Source organism: Brachyistius frenatus, unplaced genomic scaffold (genome assembly GCF_029030835.1).
Source record: "Brachyistius frenatus isolate BFR_SWC_R1_liver_20210118 unplaced genomic scaffold, ASM2903083v1 Contig_109, whole genome shotgun sequence".
Lineage (NCBI taxonomy): Eukaryota > Metazoa > Chordata > Actinopteri > Embiotocidae > Brachyistius > Brachyistius frenatus.
Window position 1 is genome coordinate 602515 of NW_027210708.1, and position 21848 is coordinate 624362.

General features: G+C 41.4%; 1 protein-coding gene across 4 annotated transcripts in view; it reads left to right on the forward strand.

Annotated features, from left to right (window-relative positions):
- Window positions 1-3532: 3532 nt before the first annotated feature.
- Window positions 3533-21848, forward strand: part of pitpnm3 (PITPNM family member 3) — an 86375-nt gene continuing 68059 nt past the window's right edge. For 2 of the 4 annotated variants that reach the window (XM_069712374.1, XM_069712375.1), the window contains exons 1-2: window positions 3533-4089; window positions 19873-19968. In XM_069712374.1, the coding sequence (XP_069568475.1) occupies window positions 4065-4089; window positions 19873-19968 (121 nt within the window). In that variant the 5' untranslated portion in view covers window positions 3533-4064. The remainder of the gene's footprint in view (window positions 4090-19872; window positions 19969-21848) is intronic. The other 2 variants (XM_069712372.1, XM_069712373.1) reach the window with 2 other exon arrangements.

Here is a 21848-nt window from a genome sequence, read left to right on the forward strand (position 1 = left end):
TTCTTTGTGAATACAAAACATTGTATGGGATGCCATAATGTATCATTGTAAGCTTAACTGTGGTGAACCTAGAACTCTTGAGTTTTCAGAATTAGTTACTATGGGAAACCAGCTATGTTTTGCCCATTATTATAATTTTCAAATGATGCCACTGGGCAGCACTGACTCATTATCAGAACTAATGTTAGGACACATATGACTGCAATATATTCAGGATGCAGCTAGGGGGCGCTTTTTCGTGCAAGTATCAAGGCCATGTTATGAGATTTGGGTCAGTTTCAAGCTCAGTATTTACATCAGATGGATGTGAAGACTTGTGCGGTTCTCTTGCGGTTTTCTGTTGGAGTTGAAATGTCAAGAAGGTTATGTTTTTGATGTTGTTTGTTTGGTTGTGCCTTTTTGCCATCAGGATTAGCTAGATAGAGAGAGAGAGAGAGAGAGAGAGAGAGAGAGTCAGTCAGGATTGCTTTGTGTGTGTTTTTTCTGTTTTGAAAGGCAAAACAAGTTCTATTAAGACTCCATTAAAACAGTCAGCAGTTCGAGTGCATTTTTAAGAAGTACAATTTGAGGGGACCAATTCAACCAAATTCTTATAACGCACCGATCATATTCCATTTTCATAAAGAGTATTGATCAGAGTGGGAACGTCAAAACTGCTATTTAAAGAACTGCAATTATGTTATCATGAAACGTTTTAATATTGGGGAAGAGGTGTAGGTGATGGGACTTGAGATGGGACGTCCGTCCGTCCCACAAGGGGACACTTTTTCCATCACCTGGCAGGTCCCGAGCTGCCGACAGTAGTTTCATAGGGGAGAACCGAAACAACGGCTGAGATTGGAGATTGACATCATTCTAATAGTTTAGTTAATGAATCTCAAAACGAGCTGTTGGTTATGATGTTATTGTCTGAAACAAGTAAAGAAGCAAAATCCCAGCAGGGAGTCAACTAAAAGATTACCTGTCAACCTCAAGACACACGTGTGTCTGCAGCAGAATGGAAACAGTGAAGTTACAGAAACAAAAGCTTTTTTTCATACTTTTTTTTATTACTGTATAAGGTACAGGTGAGGATAGACTCTGGCATAGAGGGTAAATCGCTTCAACAGGAGGAACAGCTTCACCTCTATCGCCCCACATGCACCATTAACTCAACTTCTTTATGGAACAGTGAGCCCGTAAATATCAGACAAATGACTAATCTAAACCTCAGATGTTTATGGTCGGTTTTTGATTGATCAGATTATAGTAATCAGCCATGTACTTCTTGAGCGTCATATCTACATAGCATTGAGGCAGAAAAAGACGAGCGAACAAAGAGGGGAGGAAAACAGACCAAATACCTTAGTGAGAGAAGGACAATGAGGGACAGCTGAAACTAATCAAGGTAGGGCAGACAATCAATGTTTTTATCTGTTATACTGGTACTCTGCTGCATTTCAAAGGGAAATTTATGAATTTTAGTCCTCTGTATTTTATTTGACTTAGAAAACTAAGAAGATGAGATATAGTGTGTGTGTAGCTGTGTGAAAGTTATTACATCAGTACTTGAATGTGAAGGAAACGAGCAAGACTGCTATCTTGCCTTTTGTAAGTTTGCTGTGACACAGGCCGAGGAATACTTTAGAATAAGTAATCATATATTTACAGTTTAGTACTATTGAAGCGGTTGTCGTTCAGATGATAGAACTGGTTGCCTATTAAATATAGGGCTGATGGTTCGATCACCAACCTTGCTGAAGTGTCATTGGGCAAAACACTGAAGTTGCTCCTGAGCTTGCATGGAAGCTCTGCTGCCAATTGGTGTGTGAATGTGTATTTGAATGGGAAGGAAGCTGTAAAGCGCTTTGACTCCCCTAAGTTGATAAAGCACGATATAGATGCAGATCATTTACTATTTACCATTTATTGACCCGGCTATGTTGTAAATTGTGCTTTTTTTCACTCTTGAATGTTGCAGAATTGTTTTCTCAGAGGAAATTATAACAATTCTGCTCCTAAGGTGCTAAATTCACTGACTGCAACTACTGTGTTTTGTGCCTCTATTGTTGCTCCCAGAAAGCCTCATTGGGCTGAAACACATCTTGTCTTCTTTTTCCAAAAGCCTCGTAGACATCGTTACATCGAGTGTCTGTCTATACTTTGTCATGGTCACAATTAATTTTCACCTCCAAGACTTCTGCAATTCTTACAATGACTTTTTCCAATAACTTATTCCTTATAGAGTGGCAGAAAACATCAGCCTCCACTGTAGGGAAGAACAGGGCTATTTCAGTTGTGTCCTCGATGGCATGAAGAGAATCCTTCTTACAAAAGAAATTCACTCAATTTTAATTAGCCTTTAGTTGCTTTTTTTTTGTTTCACTTGCATTCAGTCACTGCAGGCATTTGCTGTAATCAGCACTATCTGTCTTGCTTGCTTCCTGGCCTGAAGGCTTTTTCCTATTAGTTTTCCTTGGTGGGATCAGTGTTCTGGATCAGAAGTGTATTGTCACTGGCTTCCATGATAAATACAAACTGCCGGTGTATATTAGAGTTTAGTAATGTAGCGTGTCCGACTCTCAGATTCCAGGGTGATGGTTCGGCCAAAGGCATTTTCCTCTATCAATATTCTTTTATGTGCACGTGGCTGCCAAATGCCGCCACGAACAGACCATCTTGAAGGGACTCTGTGATCTCTTGTGTGATCGGAGGAGACGAGGCATCAACACACCAGGTGTTACCATGAACTCTGCACCCACTGGTGTAATGTGTTCCATAAGCCACAGTGAGAACCTATTTTACAGCAATTCAGGTCAAGTATTGCCAGTGCAAGTTGAGATAATCTTAGGAAGGAATTAGAGGCACCCATTAGGTAAAGCATCTGTCAGATTAAACCCAATCTCACAACTGGATTTAAAGGATTCAAATCAGAGGGAATGTGATTCATTTCTCTAATTCCCGGAAATAAAATAAAATAAAAGAGGGCTTTATTTTGACGGGCTGGGTTTTTTTTATTTTCAGACACTTCTTGTCAAAGCCCCAAAAGATTCTCTCTTCTGCTGGTGTCACTGCCCCGCTGCTTCAGCGATAGATGGTAGATCAGAGGTGGTGGCTTTCACCCCTCCTTCCTGTTGCAGTGTCATTTCTTTCTCTTTCTGTCTTTCTCACCTTCTCCATACAAGTAAGCAGCCACACCCTCAACAACCAAATCAAATATATAACAGTGTGTGACAGATCAGAAGGACTTCTGTGTAATTCCTGTGATATTTCGGTCCCTTCTTTGCCCTGCTCTTCATCCTTATACCTCATCCTCTAATAGGTCAACCGCACCTATAACACCTCCTCTTATGAGTGCAATTTCTGTAAATGATTCCGTGCATCCAATGAAACTGATTTAAACGACTAAATAAATGAGACGTGCCAATGACAACACACATCCCAGCCTATCTTGTTGTTTTTTGTTTTTTTTCGATGCATGAGGCAGAAAATGGAGCAGCTTCTTTTTTTTTTTTTTTTTTTTTTTTAATCTGATCTCAGGGTACTTCCTCCTGAGTGTTTAAGTCAGAGGACGGACGCCCTTCAGCAGCCGCAGCCGCGGACGTGCGCGCACCGCTGGAGGCAGTCGAGCTGCGGAGCGGAGCTTGTTTGGAGCAACTCCGGCTGATGTTGGTGGCGGAGAGGAGAGCTGGGTGGGCATGACATGTGAGCCAAGTCTGCACAGATACAACACATAAAGTAGCTATGTCCGCGGCAGGGGCGGTTCGATGCTCCGAGGGACTTGGCACAGGTGAATGAGAGCACAGCTGCGGATTCTCCCGATTTTTTGTAAATTTTTCGTTATTTTTTTTTTTTTTTTTTACCCCCTCTACATTGAGAGGAGACCCGGAAGGCAGCTGAAGCCCCCCGTGCCTCCTTGTCCCTGATTCAGTCTGCCACTGTCGTCTAGGTACGGCGGCAGTCAGGAGAGGGACAGAGGAAGAGCTGCTGTTCATTAACTCTCCGACGAAACGCAGCCGCGCAGAACAACGTGACGGCTTTTTTCTAAGTGGCTGCAGAGACGGAGACGCACGGGAGAGGACACTATGTCAAAAGAGACGAGAGTTAAAGGTAAGGGGGACGCAGCCGCACGCCGCATTCATGGTCTCCTGCGGACAGGTAGAATGACACCGGGGTCTCTCGCTGTTGGATGTTGGCGCGCATCGGCGCGTGCTGCATGAATGGAGGCAATCCGTAGGAATGTGCGACGGTCAAAACGGACCCGTGCGTGTCCAACAGTCCGGTCCGGTAGGACAGTCCCGCCTGTCTGTCCTCGTGTCGGTCAGTCCGTCAGAGAGCCCGTCTGTCCTGTGTCTGTTGTGTGTGTGTCCTGTGTGTGTCCGTGCATGTGTTCCAACAAGTCTGTGTCAGATTGTGTGACGTTGCAGGGTCAAACATGAAAAAGACTGTCCGAGCAAATCAGGTGAGGTGTTCGTGACCCACGACAAACCTTATGGTCACCTGCCTCTGCTGTCACACCTATTACCCACTCTATGTGTGACCCTGTCTAAACACTAGCCTCTATGGGAGGTGTGTGTGTGTGTGTGTGTGTGGTGGTGAGGGGGACGACACTATTTTTAGTCACAGCAATTGAAATTCAGGGTGCAATTATGCAAGTGAAAAAAAACACTTACACCAGTGCACATTGTAATCTTTGCTGCTCTAAATATAAACAATAAATCATAAAAATGGAGGAGGCAGGACAAAGTAAACCCAAAAGAATTGAAAAGGACTGAGGAGTTGCGTGAATTTCTAATAATAGCAGTGGCCTTTCATGCGGCTCATTTGGTTGTTAAATTGAATATGTAGAATGTGAAAGAAATTCAAGGCAGCAGCAGCAGATACCTACAGAAGCTGTGATATTTCTGCAGCAATTCTTGTGCTACTCAGACATGCCACCTGTTCGAAGTGTGGTCTTTCAGTGTTAAAGGCGACGCTCTCTTTCCAGCAGTTTTCTTTTATGCTAAAAGTCCCATTTCTCCTGTTTTTGTCGATGAGATTTCCCTGATTGAGTTAGTGTCACAGAATATGAAGTGGGTGTACAACATTAGAGCAGCTGCAGCGTGGTGGCGTTGTGTGCCCTGTTGAAGAGCCTTTGAACAAGCCGCTGAATCTCCATGCAGCTTCAGGCTTAGTGCTCTGTCCTTTTCCACAGAGCCAGAGTGGACGGAGAATTTTCCTGCAGGTGTCAATGAAAATATCAGCTCATTAATACTCTTGAGTGGAGGCCAAAAAAATGTCACAGGAGAGGGTGGATTTTAGTCCGTGTGGTCTGGGCTTTGAAATTGTACTCCCTCAGATTTAAAGTAACATCCCCGCTAGATACGATTGCGCAGTGACATTCAAAGAGGGAGCATCTCTAAGATAACACCAATATAGTCAACAAGCTGATTCAAACAAAGTGTCAGGCTGAGATCAGGAGTCGCATTAACCATTTAAATTCAGGAAGAACTTGCTGCAACACTGCTTGCTAGTTTCCGTACGTCATTGCAGCTACTTCTTTAATTGAGTAAATTATTACAACTAAAGACACCGTGTTTTTACGGCTGCACCTTTCCCGAAGTTAACGGGCAGAATATTCCTAAGGGGAAACTCCACCAATTTCTTTTTACAAGTCTAGAGGGAAAATTATATATATACAAAGCCTTTTGTGGCTCCTGAGGGACCTGCTTGAAATCAGAAAGGCTGCAAAAAAAAAAAAAAAATCACGTCAATTGGAATAATAAAAATATCATATCTCTGCTCCATCAACTTTGACCCTCTTTAAAAGAAAAACATACTGCCCATTGAGAATTCAACAATGTTCTAGAGATGCAGTGTAAATAGATTTTTTTTTGGAAATGTCACAACAATTTTGAATACAAGTAATGAGCAGATTCAGTATGAAGCCATATGAAAGGCAATCAAGAAAAAGATCCTTCTCATTTGTATTCTGAGGCGAGGATATATTTGGGTCACAGTAGAATTTATTTCCCCACATCATTATTTGTGGGCCGATTTTGTGCAAATCAAAATGTAGATAAAAGAGTCAGGTGCAGCCTCTGAGGTCAGAGAGAGTCTGTGTACTCCAGAAATCAAGCAAATAATCCTATTTTCAGTCGACTGTCTCAGAAGACAAATTAGCTTCTTTGGATGCGTGAAACATAATTTTTCTTTTCATCACAGCAGCTGCAGCTGCATGTCTTCTCCAGTTAATCTTAATTATATTGCTTTGAGCCTCACCCTAAAATTCACTCGTGAACGGAAACTGTGAGGTCTCATATTTACTTCAGCCGAGCTGCATAACATCATGTGAACCCCGCGACGCTCCAGCAAGCCGGTGGCAGGTGGATGGTGTGCAGGCTGTGTGGGGTTATTGTTAGTACAGTCATATATCAAGCATGCAGCGTACCTGCTTTCATTGGATATTGCTTGACCTGCAGTTCTCAGAATATATTGTGAAGTAGAGAATTTCTTGTAAAAGCATTCTTCTTCAAAGTCCTGCCTTCACAGCCAGTACCGACATCATAACTTTCACAAATGTACGTAGCTCTTATCGTCGTCATTTTCAATTAAAGGAGCGCTTCAGGGGAATCTGCACTTTTCAATTGTCATTTAAACTTTCTCCCTTGACTGACTTGAGAGCAAAATCTGCTTTATAATCTAGTATAGAGACCCCGAGATAAAAGTCAAGGATAATACGGACATGCTCAATATTGCATCATTTAAGTGAGACAGCCGGTGTTTATGATCGAAGCTTTTCAGTTTGCACTCCCTACTTTAAGCTTCGGCAGACGCAAGGCCTCATGCCCAGATTCACCGACTGTCTATCCAAACGGAAGAGACTCAGTTTTAATCATCTAAATTCTGAATGATAATTTGAGCAGAATAGTATGGATTTAGGAAATATGAAAGCTCTGCTGGGTGAAGCTTCAGTCTTAAAAATAATGCAGGTGTGACTCACAATTGAAGGAATATTCATGCATCATGTACGCACTTTCCATTATTTAAAAAGTAATCCACATTGTTGCCACATGGACTTAAACATCGGTCATCTGGCTGAAAGTTTGGTGTTTGTTCTATCCAACCTCCCCCAACACTCTCCCTTTGGGGATTGAATCACTCTGTGTACTTTGTAACATGACCTCCATCACATGACCTTCTTCCACTCGGGTCATACCACTGTATATAAAAGTGGATGTAACTTCCAGGTTTGAAAAATGAGACAGGTGTGGAAGTGTGCTGCAATACCAGCTTGGTGTTGTTAACTAAAGTCACTCCTTCTTATTAGTTTTCTGGTGGAAAATAATCCCCTCATTAATTAGAAAACAAGCTTCCAAAAAGCTGTGTTTTTGGGGGTGTGTCTGTTTGATTGACAGGCCTGTGGTGCAGTCAGGTTACAGCTATCAGTGGGCGGGACGTACTATCTTCGGGTTTCCAATCAGATCAGTCATTCTCATGACTCTGGTGGTCCTCTGAAATACAGCTGCTCTTTTGAAGTCGTGTTTTATTCTGGTATTTATTATATCCCTGCAAACATCCCAGTCTTTTCATTAATTACTGAAAAACACCACATAACAGTTGAGGGTTTAGCATCTTTTAATCCACATTTCAACCAGCTGGTTTGGGGATTTCAAAGCATAAATTCTTCAGTTACACACCTGTTTCTGTATCCTTGAGGCCGCCCATCCCCCCCACCGTGTGAGTTGCGGCTCGGCGGCAGGCAGGTACTTCGGTACCATCCCTCTTAAGAAGTTTTGCTTTTCTAATCACTCTCGGTCCTCTTTGCCCCCCTCCCTCCACACACACACACACACACACACACACACACACACACACACACACACACACACACACACACACACACACACACACACACACACACACACACACACACACACACACACACACACACACACACACACAAAAAATTTCCCCTCGGGGATTAATAAAGTAAATACCTACCTACCTACCTACCTACTTCCGGCGTCTAATTGATCCCTTCTGTTTGCCCTCTCTTCGGCTTCACTCACCATTTCAGGCCTCAGCGTGAGGTATAGCGCCTCTGAGCATTTTGTATTTCTCATATAGTTGATGAAACTGGATCAGTCTGCAGGGCTTTTTTCAATTGCTGTCCAAATAAAATTAATGGGTAGTCTACCTGCTGTTTTGCAGAGATTCAGCGTCAAGCTAAAAATAGAACTGAGGGATGCTGATGAACAGTCTCTCTCTCTTTCCTTAGGCTTCACTCTCTCTTTCTCTCTCTGTTGTTTCTTCATAAGGACACATTTTCTGCAGAAAGGATTTAATTTGACACTCAGTGATTCCCCAAACCCACCACTCATTTCTCAGTTTAAGATACGTCACATACTTCACATGTTGTGTGGAGTGTCGTTGTAATAGCAAACGGTCCCAGACAGCCTGTTTAACAAACAGCACCACAGTGTTCCCTGAATTCTGAAACCTCTGTTATTTAATTTCTTCATACAAAACACTGTTAATTTGAATTTAATAGCTGTTTATCATGGATAGGCACAGTGGGCTTGTGTCAGGGAGCAGACATTCATAAAGCACACAGCAGCTGGGTCACTGCTACTCGAGGTCAGAGACCAGGAGGTGACGGGGGGACCCGCTCACCTTGAGCCGGGTCCGGGACCAGTCCACATGTCGTTTTCACAGTCTTGATGTGACCCCGGGGAAGACGGTAGACGTTTTCTATTTTGTCTTTGGTGAAGTACTTTAGATTTCTAACTCTTCAACTCCAGGCTTTTTAATTGCACAGCTCTAATGCTTAACTATTAGCAAAAGCACTTACTTTAAAACAGTGAGTCCTTCTATTGGGAGCACATGTTTTAAGTAAGTTCATACCACTTTGGATTTCAGGTCATTTCCATTTGCTCCGTGATTGAAGTCCCTGTCAGAGGGGCCTCATTGAATTGTCAATCACTCTGATAAATCTGTACAGGGAATTATTTCCAGTTGTTACATCCTACTGGGGCTCAGGTTAATTTTGAAAATATTGGTGCAGCCTTTAACAAATCGGCATACACCAAGACTCTTACCATTGCATGACTATAACTTCACACTTAGCCAGCCCCACCGGTCGCTGATTGGGCCACCCTTCAGAGAGGCTGACTGAACCTCGATGCCAACAGGGTTTCCAGACTACAATCACAGACATAAAAATTTTAAGATGCGAGCAGTAGTCTGGTGGAGCCAGGGTACCGGCCTAACATCAAAATGAAAAGGTAACTGCTAGCTGGTGAACATCGTGAAACTTTTAGCAGTTGACAAACGGATATTTTTCTCAGGAGATGGTAGAGACCAAAAGCGGAGCTAAAAATTGGATAAACAGCTGCAATTTTATGTTGAACTGTTGAATCTGTGAGTAAGCAACCTTTTGCAAACAAGTTTGCCATATTAACTTAAAAGGTGATTATTTGCTAGTGTCAATGTTGTGTTCATGGCTTGTTTCTGCTGCTCCTAACTGGACAAAATGTAAATAATGGTAAACACGACTCAAGCAGACCATAGTCTGTTTTTCATTCGCAAAAGATTGTTTAGCCAGTTTATAAACATAATACCATAAAGCGCTGGACCTAATATACATATACAATATGTGCTCAATGTTGCACAGATGAACAGGCCTTTGCAATGATAATTATCTCCCAGTTTTAGTGTAGCAGTCCATTAACAGTCCATGCAAGTTCTGATCTGCAAAAGTGCCATTGAGATAAACGGCATCCAGGAAGGTGACCGACTAAAAACTTTTTTTGGAGCGATCAATGTCCTCTATGTCTCTCACTGACTGTAGGGATTGATTTTAACTGTGTGCATAAATGAGGTTTAATTCAATTAGAGAGCAGACTATAAATAGCTATTTCCAGCTCACAGAGAGCCAGACAGACTGTTTATGATGGGATGTTCACTGAGGCAGGACATAAAATGACTCAGCAGACAGAGTTAGTCTTTTTTTCCTTTTCGGTGGATTTCTGTATAGCAGGGGTCCCCAACCTTTTCCCTCTGAGCTCCTTTGATCTGTTGGGGAGATCGCGATCTACCGGTTGGAGTCCCCTGCTGTACAGCATTACATCTCGTCAGCTCCATGTGATTTTCATCTTTACTGTGGCATGCATGTTGAAATGAGAGACGCTCCTCATTTCCTCCCCTTTCTCCGTGTGCTGAGGAAAAACATAATTGGATTTCCTCTTGACACTGTAGATATCACACTCTGATGCTGTGGCTTGTCCAATATTCACTCAGGAGTTGTTGGCACCATCAAAGAGCTCTCCAGCCCTTCCTCTCTGCATTGCCAATCACACCCGGTAGCTCTTTTGGGTGCCATTAGTTGTGCAGAGTTCCTTGAATATTAAATTCTGCTAATTATGAGATGAGGAGATTGACACTATGGCTGACAGAACATCTGGGTTGGAGACGAACGAGGGCACTGAGAGATAAAACTCTGGTGAGAAGAAACTCCTTTAGGATGGGTCGCAACTGATCAAAAGCAGATTAGGTCTCTGATGAAGAGAGATTCGTCTTATAGGGCCATCTTCAATGCTGAAGGCTACCTCATTATTTTCAAAATTCACAGCACTTAGAGTCCCTTCTTGAAGCTCCCTTCCACTTTATTAACCTCATGGCAGGAGGACTGAGTTGGTAAAGGTGGACTGTTCTAAAGATACATTATGGCCTGATTATTGGCTATTTTTACACTTAATGTGATGAACTCAACTCTGCTGCTTTTGCCCATGCAGGGTGTTTTTTGTTTTGTTTGTTTTTTGTTTTTTAAACACCCTGCATGGGCAAAAAAAAAAAAAATCTGCATCAGCCTGAAGGGAACATTTCTGATATAATAGGCAGATGCTTTTACTGACTAAATGTTTGATGCCAGGTTACTGATGCGAGAGTGCACAGCATGATGTCATCAGCAAAAAGGATGCAACATGTCTGAAATGTGGATTTTTTTTTCTTCTTATTTTGCTATTTGCAATGATTGTCACAGGGAGAGCATCTTCTAAACCGGTTTAAGTGGGACAAATGTTACAGGTTTTTTTCTTGTTTTTTTTTTTTAAAGAAAAGGTTTCATAAAAATCTATTTAGCATGTTTTTTTTTTTAACCTCAGTGGAAGCAATTTTCCCATTCCTTGCTGAATGTGTGGAGTTTGAAAAGCATTGTATTTTATGCATCTGCCATCACGGTAAGAGGAGGCAAAAAGATTGAATTCAATTGTATTCATATAATGCCAAATCACTGCACAAGTCATTTCAGGGCACTAAGCATAGTAACGTCATCATACCACAGAACAATACAACAATAAAAAGATATATTGTATCTTAAGTTCATTACAAGAGAGACTTTGTGGTATCTGCAGTTAGGTAGAAAATGTTTGGCCTATATCGATATTGGCGAAAGATTTGGGAAAATATTAGCACCAGATCATTTTCGGCAAGTAACCAAACAACTTTTTTTCTTTTAAGGACATTCTCCACAAAGGGCTTGCTTCTAAAAGGTGATGTAGCCAAGCACTGCAGAGGATTGAATGCAAATGCATACTTGGCTCATGTTGTGAACAGTGACTCTTCTGGCTGTGGCTGCCTATTGCAGTTTCTCAAGGCAGTCCAGATACAATGCTCTAATGCTTATATGTAACTTCTTCTCTGTGAGTTGTCTACGTTTTTCATAACCACCAGAGAGGATTGGGATTGGATTTTCACATGTTGGGCCTTTTAGAATAATGCAGGATAAGAAATACTTGTTTTCCCATGTGACATCTTTTCTACAGCTATAGTTTTAGTGTGAAACCAGCAGTGACTGCAATGGATCACTTAAGGTGTGAACAAAACCCTTCTAAAATGGGAAAGCCTGGAGAGCATGACCATTTTGGGTAGAAAAGTGAGATTGTTTCAGTAAGCAGTAATTATTTGTTGACACTGAATACCACCAGATGATCCTTTTAGTGTAACACCACTGTGCTGTTGTAAATTTTGTAGGCAGAGCTCGAGTTTGATATTTCCACTCCAGAGGATTCAAATCCACTTTGTTTCAGTAATTGCCACACTTTTCACTCTTGTTATGCCGCTTTGAGATCTAAGTACGATTTTGAGGGAAATTCTCATGCATACATCCTGTAAGATTTGTGGAAATAAAGGTATTCTGCTGCAAGACGAGTCAGCTGTAATTCCAGTCGGGCGCATGCTATAACCCCAGATTATATGAGAAATCTATACCGTTCCCTTCAGAAACTGTAGCAGTTAATGATGTACAGATTAAATACTTTGTACGATTAATGGCGATTTCAAATCTATACCTCGTTCAACGAGCTTTGGATAACAGAGCTGAATTTCCAAAAAAATAATAATTTGCTGTCCTTCAAATAACCTCTGAATCTGCACTTTACCTGCATTTTTTTTCTTTATTCAATGTTTTATTGTTACTTTTATTTTTGATATTTCATAATATTCAACAATGTAGCAAATAGTTCAGTTTAAATTGGAGGGTGAGGTTACATGAGGTACTTTTCTCACTCCTTCCCTCCACAGCTGGAACAGCTGTGCTGTCTGAGGGTAGATGTTGTCTTCTAACTATAATTTCTGGAAGAGATGTTGGGGCACTTATGTGATAGGGAAGACAGAAAGATGAATGTGTTTCATTATAAACTTTTCAGGAGCTGCACCTGACCTATTTCTTATTTCTTTATTAGGGTTGCCATCCTGAATGTATAATTTTACTGTGTCTTCAACAGCTTCTTTTAAGCAGAAAGATTGGCTGCATATTACAGCCATGCATGTGAAGGCCTCACGGACAATCGATGAAAAATACCCTATAGATTAATCAATTATACAGTTTGTTTAAATGGAATAGCCTGAGTCAGAGAGAGAGATTGACTCCCAATCTGAAAATCATACATGTGAGTCATGCAGGATAAAAGATGTTTTCATACTTAGTTGAACACAAGTTAAACCTTTTGTTAATTTGCTATACAGCAGTATCTTCTGGGGTTAAACTGAATTGTAGCTGCAGTTGTTTTAGCTCATGCTGACGTTACATCAGCAGGCTCTTTGCTTCCTGCAGTGGTGCTAACGTTAGCCTACTGCTCCCAGCCTTCATTTCGTCCTTTGGGGGGGGGATTTCACTCGGGAAGCCTTGCTGTATTGTTGTTTGACTCTGTGAGTTCTCTTCGTGTCCCTTTAGAGACAAAAGAACATTATTAGAAGATTAATGTAAGCCATATGAGCCGCTGAAAGATAAAAAAAAAAAACACACAAAAAAAACAAGCAGGCAGGTGAGAGAGGGAGAAAATAAAGTTCCTGGTAGCTTCTGAGAAGTGTTAGTGTGCTTAAAAAGGTCACAGTACACCAAAACGTGGAAGTGCCAGCACAGCATGCCGGTGAATGACGGCTCACTTAGAGCATGAAATTAGTTGCTTAGTTTTTTGTGTGCCCCTGAAGCCAGACTTCAGCTAAGCCAAAAAAAAAACTAAGACACACTAATGTTACCTCAACACTAGCCAGTAGCACTACTTCTCTCCTTCGAGCCCGCAAACTTCTCAATGACTCTCCGGGTAAAGTCTGTCATCTCCGTCACCAGCTTCTTTTCCACCGACAGCATGGTCAGTGAGTCTCGAACTGCAACAGAGAACGAGGAACCGGGGCTCTGTGTGCAGCTGGCCCCCGCGTGTGCACACAACTGGTGTCTGTCAGAAGCCTTCATCAACACAAGTATTGTCACATCTACTTAGATGATACTCGTGCTCATCAAAAGTATATCATCCGTACCGGATACTCGTTTCAGCCGAGTACTCGTCTCATGCCTAACAAATAACCCAATTTTACACAGTTCCACTTTAAATTGCCGCTCCACTGCCGGTCAGATAGAAAGAAGAAGGCGTAACCGATTTTTAAATATCAGTATGACCTCTTTACACATGCAGGACTGCCACAACATATGTGTAGCAAAGCTAGATAATCATACTTGTATGATGATGATTGGGTGGGTGGTGGGGGGGGTATGACGGGTGGTTGCAATGGAGCGGCTCCAGTAATAGATGCTGTCAGGGCACCGTTTCAGCCCGCTGCCGGCTTCTGTGAAGACGCAGTTGCAAGGGGATACTGGAAAGAAAGAGATGAAAGAAGGACGGGATGAATCACAAGCCACCTTGCGTTGCTGTGTTCCTGCTCTGGAGTAAAGCTTTTTAGATACTAGGTTCCCTTTGAACACAGTCCAGTGAAGTGCTGAGCTCCTCTCTTCTTGTTAGTTTCCATAAGTTGACTGTTCAATTTCAAAGGACAAGCTGCTTTGGTTTGTTATCCTTTAATCTTGCAGACAAAGGCAATTTGATCAGAGTAACCGATGAACTAGAGATTGCCTTTTTATTGTTTTTTCAGGGTGACAGTTGTTTGTAAACTGTTTATTCCTATACAACTCCACAATATTATGCTAATACTTTTTTTTTAACTCTTGATTGATCTACTAATGTATCACAAAATACTTCCATGGCACAATATACAAACTGAGAATTGAGTCTCAGAGAAATTGAGACATTTTCAAAACATGCTTGTGTGCTTGTATTTGTCTTTGCAACCGTGTTTCCAGTTATGTAATATAATCTGGTGGCTGGATTTTATTAAGGGGAAACGAATGAAGCGACACATTTATGAACTGCACGGGAGTTGGCAGGATGTGGTTTGTGTGGAGGAGGAGTGAACAAGGCACACAACTTTCACACCAGGGTTTAAAAAATACTTAAGGTTAGGGAAACATTAGTGTTTATATTAAATGTCAAAAAAATATACTTTAGCTGAAGTAGTTGTGGACTTTTCTGTATCGAACCAGACTACAGTCTTTCATTAACCTTAGCCAAGTACTGTAAGTTCCTTACCATTACAATAAAAAGTTGACATAACATGATATAACATTTAAGTATCAACGCATTTGCCCATTTACAGAAACCAATCGTGAAATCACGATGTTTCCTCATAATGTTGATAGAAAACATAATCCAGTCCCAACTATGTACGTGTTATCTAAAGGCAACTGGACTTACTTGAGGTTATTGAGGATGCTCCACCTCTCATCCAAAATGTTTCTTCTTCTAACGGACTTGAGGGAAGCCCCAGGTTTCAGCCTCGTGTTGGGTTGTTAAAACCTTCAGAATCGCGTTGAAGTCACATGTGATATGAGACACACCTGGCTATCCTGTGAGCCATTTGAGTCAGACTGGTCGCGGTGTGAATGGTTCTTTGGTCTTTGACCCGCCCATCCATCATGTGAGCTCTCAGGGTTCCCGAGTCATGGAGTGAATGGTTGTTAGCTTCCTGGGAAGGGATCTGAAGAGTGCATTGTTTGTGGCTGATAAGTGGTGTTGTAGACCACCTCTTCTTTTTAATGGTCGTTCTAGTTTCACGTAGAAGGTTTCTTTCAAACCAACGGTTCTTCCTGGCCGAAATTAGTACAATACTGTCCTCAAATCAGTGTCCCTTGTCCTCCAAATGAAGGCGGACTGCTGAGTCCTGTCCTGAGGATTTGGCTCTACTCTGTCGTGCTATGCACTTCTGAAGCGGTTGCTTTGTTTCCCCAATGAACAAGTCTGAGCATTTCTGTTGCATTGAACACTACATTGCTCCACTTTTGCCTGAGGAATTTGTCCTTAGGGTGGGAAAGCTTTCACCTTAGAGTGTTAGTGGGCTTGAAGCGTAAAGGCACAACTATGTCTCTGTTAGAAAACATTTGTTGTTGCAATTTAGTTGTATAGGAATGTAATTTTAAGGGGAAACGGTTGGTCTTTACGTGCAGTTATATGTAAGTGCGTATAGAAATGAACAAATGTGCCTTAAGCCAGCCAAAGTCTGTTGTTCGCTGTGATTTGTGAGGACGCGCCACCTAACAGTGACATCACCTGTTGGTTTGTGAACGCCTGTTATGAAGGCTGGAGCTCAGACTTTTGGCCGGCACCATCTTGCTAGTTTGGAGCAGGAAGTGACCATATTTGGACAAGCTCAGGGGGAGCGAGCGGTGGATCTGACTTGATCTGTTTGGAAACCCAGCGATACTAAGTCCCGCCCACTGATAGCTGTAACCTGACGCACCACAGGCCTGTCAATCAAACAGACACGCTGCCAAAAACACGTCTTTTTGAGGCTTATTTTCTAGATACTGACAAAATTATTTTCAGATAGACCGCCAGAAAACTAATAAGAAGGAGTGAATTTAGCTAACAACATTGAGATAACCTTTGAGAAAATGTATTGACTTTGAATTTTATGAGACAAGTTAAATTTTTAGTGTTGTGGTTAATTATTAAACACCTTTGGGGCTTGGGACAACAATCCAGTTACAGCAATACTGATTTCCAATATTCTACTTAGTGAAACAACCATAATCCTTTTTCTCATAAGAAGTGAGATACATAGGAGCGGGGACTCTCTCACCCTCCTCGACTTCTCAGCAACCCAAATCAAAATGCCAACTTGCAGTTACTGGCTAGCAATGAGAAAGTAAAGGAAACCGTCTCATGAAAAATATTGCTGCCCAATACCTACCAATCTTGGTTTCCACGGGCATCATGCTCAGATTTGCACACTGGCTGTTTGCTTGATCATAATCTGTGGTTCATTCAAGCATTCACTCAAAGCCTGTTGGGATATAGTGTACAGAAAGGGCTCTGCTGGGAGCTACAGCAATCATTTCCATTACCCAGTGGGGAAGGCAGTGCGTGGTGACAGGCACATCAGTGCGAGGCTTCAGTCACCTTAGAAATTGGTTAGATTTCCTAAACTGTATGAGACATCCAAAGTGCATGCACAGTTCCAGGACTAAAGTGAACGCTGTAACATCCACAGACTACACAGTGGAACGGTCTGTTCCTGCAGTAGATCTCTTCAATAAAAAAAACCAGCACTTTAGGAACACTCGGAGTCTCATAAAGTGACTGACAGTGTATCAAGTGCACTCAAGAAATCTAATCCCATGATAGAGAGCTGGCAGTTGTTTTGGGCGGCAGGTGACTCGGCATAGCTTGATCGTACGTTGTCGTTTTTGTTTTTATTCATACGAGTCCCTTTCCTTTGCTGGGCCGCTGTTCAACCCGTCAGCTCCTCATCACTCTCCGCATGTGCTCTCTGCGCCCTCGGGAGCTTTCACCATCATGGCACACATGAACACCTCCGCTTATCCGCCTATCCGTGTGCCTCGTGAGGATGGCTCCTTCACATACTTGGACAGCAAATTAGAGTGCACAGAGGAGAGTGACAGAGGCAGAAATTTGCAATCACACAAGCCTATAGGTTTTTGTTTAAACCTTTCAGTTCAGAGTGTTAAATATGACCCAGCTCACTACTTACTGCTGCAGCTCATCTTTTTTTTACAAGGCCAGCAGTATTTCATGCAATACTAGTAACCAGTTACATCACCAGTCATACTACATTATTTGGTTCCAGGTTATGTTAAAAGTATTAGGTGCTGTGACTTCCTGTGTCTGTTTCATATTAAAAGCCCACATTTAAAATCATAAGCTTGTTCATATTTTTGCTTTCAATTAGTCTTGTTACTCTTGCAATTAATATGGTTGTCCAGTTGATTAGATGCATTTATGTTATAAACATCAGTCATCTCCTCATAACTTCTAGTCACTGTAAAAATTCAGATTGTAATACTGAATGATTTTCTGATAACAACTGATACACTCGCTAACATAAATATTAATAAAATTACTGGCCCGTATTATTTTCCATGTCAAGCCCTCTGTCAGATACTTAACCGCGGCGAGAGGGGAAGACCAGAGATTCTCATCCGCCTCATCCTGTATTTTGCGCTGTGTGTATTAACATCTGTCCCAAAGCATGAAACATAAATGAGATGTTGGGGAAATCCCACAGGCAGGCACACCAGCTGTCTGTTGTTGATAGCACTCTAAGCACTGCTGAATTCAGATGTATCTATACATGTGTCTTTTTCAGGTGGGAGGACACATATTTCCTTCATGTAAGAGAGAAATGTTTTTCTGAAAATAGTAATCATGTTGATGTTTAGTGCAATAATTGCTTTTTTTTTTTTTTCTTTCCGTAAACGGAGAATGATATAGTTTAGTAATATTGTCTTGGTATGTATCTGTTGAGCCGCCCGCCCGACCGTAGCTGAAACAAATTATTACTCAGGACCTCGAGGCCTGTATTCGGCCTGTATGTATAGGGAGGGCTGTGCTGCTGCTCTGAATGTTGATGCAAAATAAATGCTCACTCAAAGATTGAACTAATCCCTCCTTGAGCCTTCTCATTCATCTTCCAGTACAGATCTGGATGACTGGCTTGAAGGCTCTGTTGTGGTTCTGGGATCCTGCCGCTCCCAGAGAATGATTTGCTGACGGGCATGTGGGTTGACTGTTTGTGCCCAGGATGTCAAGATTTGTCCTTTTCAGAAAGCCAAGACTGCTGGGTCATTCTGAGGATAGTTATAATTGTCAATGCAACCAGAAACCAGCTCATGGGTTGGATAAAATTCCTAGTGTGGATCAAAATATTTAGAAAACATTTACTTAGATGCTGAAAATGTCTCTTAAAAGACATATTAACAATGTTGCAGCCTTAATAGGGGGAGGATATCACAGTTTCCTTACAGTCTCCTGGCGGTAACATAAAACTATTCTCAGGCTTTTTATAGTGTTTCTGCTTGTTTTTCCTCCACCTTAGAAATGGACTGAGATGGAACAATGTTGTGTGAGAATAATACAAATGCAATTAATACATTATGGTTGAAAACGTTTCAATATCCCAGCACAGAGTAAATAGTTAAAGGCACACTAATGCGTTGTAATTTGAAAATATGTCTCTGTATTATGCAGTTTGTTTTGAAAGCCTGTGCTCTGTCTTGTATCGCTTGCAACTAGGAAAATGTCGTGAAATCTAATTATTCCATCTCAGCTCGTTTAGCAAATTTTGAGTGTTGCCATTATTTATTTGGAAATAGGTACAATGTTGCAATTTTTACCATTTATCTTGGTCTTATGCCTTTTTAATGAAACATTTAAAGAATCACTGTACAGGTAGCATGACTCCCAGTCACATTACGTCTTTGCTGCAATGTCAGGAAGGATGTGTTGGACCTGTCGGTGAAAGGAAAGTGATGCTACTAGATTTGACCCTTAGGTTAGGAGGGAAACGTGTTTCATTACAGCTCCATCATCCGAGTGCAGTCGTGCTGGGATGAGATGAATGCCTCAAGGCTTATCAAATCACTGTCCCAAAGAGGAAGATGGCATCAGGCAAAGATTAAATAACTTTAAATGAACAGCATTTGAACTTTGGCCCAGTTCTGCTGTGGTGAACTTGAAACAAGGGCCTGCAAGTTGTAATTAGTTTTGTTTCAAAGTAAAGTGCATTCTTTTGTTGAGTTTATTGATTGGGTCTTCAATAGAATCGACTAACTCTGTCTCAGAGAATTTTTGAGAAGAGAGAAGTTTTATTAGGAAATCCTTGTTCTCATGTGTTTGCAGTCATCTTATATTTGGTACTTGAGTGACGACTGAACAAATGGAAAGGGCTCTAAATCCCTCCTCATCCCTCCTCTTGTAACGAAAAGGTCATAAATAACACTGCCTGGCTTCCATGCTGACACACTTGTGTGCTGTGACATCGCTCAAACTTTGGTCCATTTGGGTCTTTTCGCCTGCTGTGACACTTGAATGGCCGTCTATCTCCACTAAAGGGGCCTCACGGTTGCTTTTGTATCTGAATCTTTATAGCATTCAACCATGTTGTCAAAGGGAAAAGATGAATACGCATGAGTTGTCCTTGACTTCTGGGATTAATGGCACGACCCCATCTGTCGTTCTCACAGTCTGAAGTTGGGTTTTCTCTTTTTTTTCTCCTGATCTACAGGTTCCTCACGAAAACACAGCGGCACTCATTGGTGTCTGCAGAATATCGCGCAGGAATCAGTTGACAGCTCAGATGAGGAGTTCTTCGATGCCAGAGGTTAGTATTGCTTTTTATTTTCCCATCTCATCCTGCCTTGACTTTGTAATATTCCTGCATTTCCTCCACTAATAGTCTGAGAGATGAAATGTGGATGCTACTCCCAGCCAAACAGAGCAGAGAAAGAAATTTGAAAAACTAAACAGGATTATAGAAAAACAGTGAATAACAATGTGTACTGTAAAACTTCCAACAAATATTACCTATTTATTTCTTAGTGATATATATACTTTACATGCAAGTATCTTTAAATCTATTTTTACCGACCAACTGTTGTCTAAGACAAAGATAAGAAGCTAATCTCCTTAAATTCGAAGCTTAAACCGATGAACATTTGGCAAACAACAACAACAACAACAACAACAACAACAACAAAATAACTCAAAACAACTGGCAAACAATTTTTCCGTCAGATCAACCAACGGCTGCAATTTTATAAAAGGAAACAAATCTCCTATCAAAGTGTAATAAGTGTCTTAAATGTTCAGATTATGGAGAGCACAAAGCAGCTGGTCGTTAGTTCCTGTGGAGATAAAGTTTAGTTCTTCTGTTTTATTTTAAAGCTGGTAGAAAACAGGACAACGATAATCAACAACAAATCACCAGATAAAGAGGAAAGTTATGTCATTATTGTGTGTGCTGGTAGGGAGTTATAGCATTTCATATGCATTGTAATTGTTTTAAATGCCAGATTGACTGAAATCTGATTTCAGAACAAATCAGGGAGAATAGATATCACAAACTCATCATGTATGAACTTCTGTCATTCTTAATTGTTGTCCACTTTCCTGCTGAAGATTTTTGTGAGTGTATTCAGACGTCAGACTGACCAGAAATAGACCCATTTGAGAAAATGTTCCACTCCAAGCCTATTAATGGTCCCTGAGGGAGTTCATCAGCAAATAAGTAGAATACTTGTCTCCCATCAATTATCCACTCCAAGTGCTTAAAACCCCCGAGGTCTGATGTTCTAATGTTCTGATGGTCTGATGGGCTGATGATAGAGAAAGTCATCAATTATGTTTTAGTATTATCTTCTTACTTTACAGGAAACCACTCAATATCCAGCAGCGTGCTCAGAGTTTGTGTCCAGCATTCTTTTATGTAACGTAAAAACACGTTTTTATATGATATAATGTGGCTCAGCGGGTAACAGATTAGAAGTTGTGTGAAATCTGCTTTGCTCCATTCAAATTTTTGCACTTGAAGGAAATTTTAAAATCTGTGGTATAAAGTCACTTGTTGTATAAATTCACACGTGCTCTGTATGTAAATTGGCGTAAATTTTCATCCTGTTCTGTCATTCACTGTCACTTTTGTTTATCACATTTCTCCTTCACTTCCTGTCTCAATCTTTCATTCGCTCCCCTCCCTTAACTCTGATTCCCCTTCACTCACTTTCCTTGCAAATTCTGTTTGCCAAAAAAGGCACGTTCATAGCGCGCAGTGCCAGAAAACATGAAATATTTATCCTTATCACAGCTGTCGCAGAGCGAAGCTATGCATTGATCTTAATACATTTTTTGAGACCGCTGTCAAGGCGCCTATCAGCGGCAAAGAAGCACTGGGGGACGAGATAACGTGTGTCGTATGTGAACCTCACACCGTCTGCAGCACGAGATTCCACACTCAGCCATGAAATGTCTTCAGTGAGTGTGAAGGGAAAGAGAAAAAGAGACGTCCTGGTGGTGGAGATGAAAGGGGAGAGAATCCATAATTAGCCTGAAGTTTGTTGTTTGTGTTCATATATTTCAAGTTGATTAGTTCTAAACAATAGTTTGACACAGAGGGAATATGATTATTTGCTTTTTTACATTGTAGCATCATACTTAGTGTCAACCCGGTATTGCACCGTCAGGATACCGTGTCAGCGTTTCGAC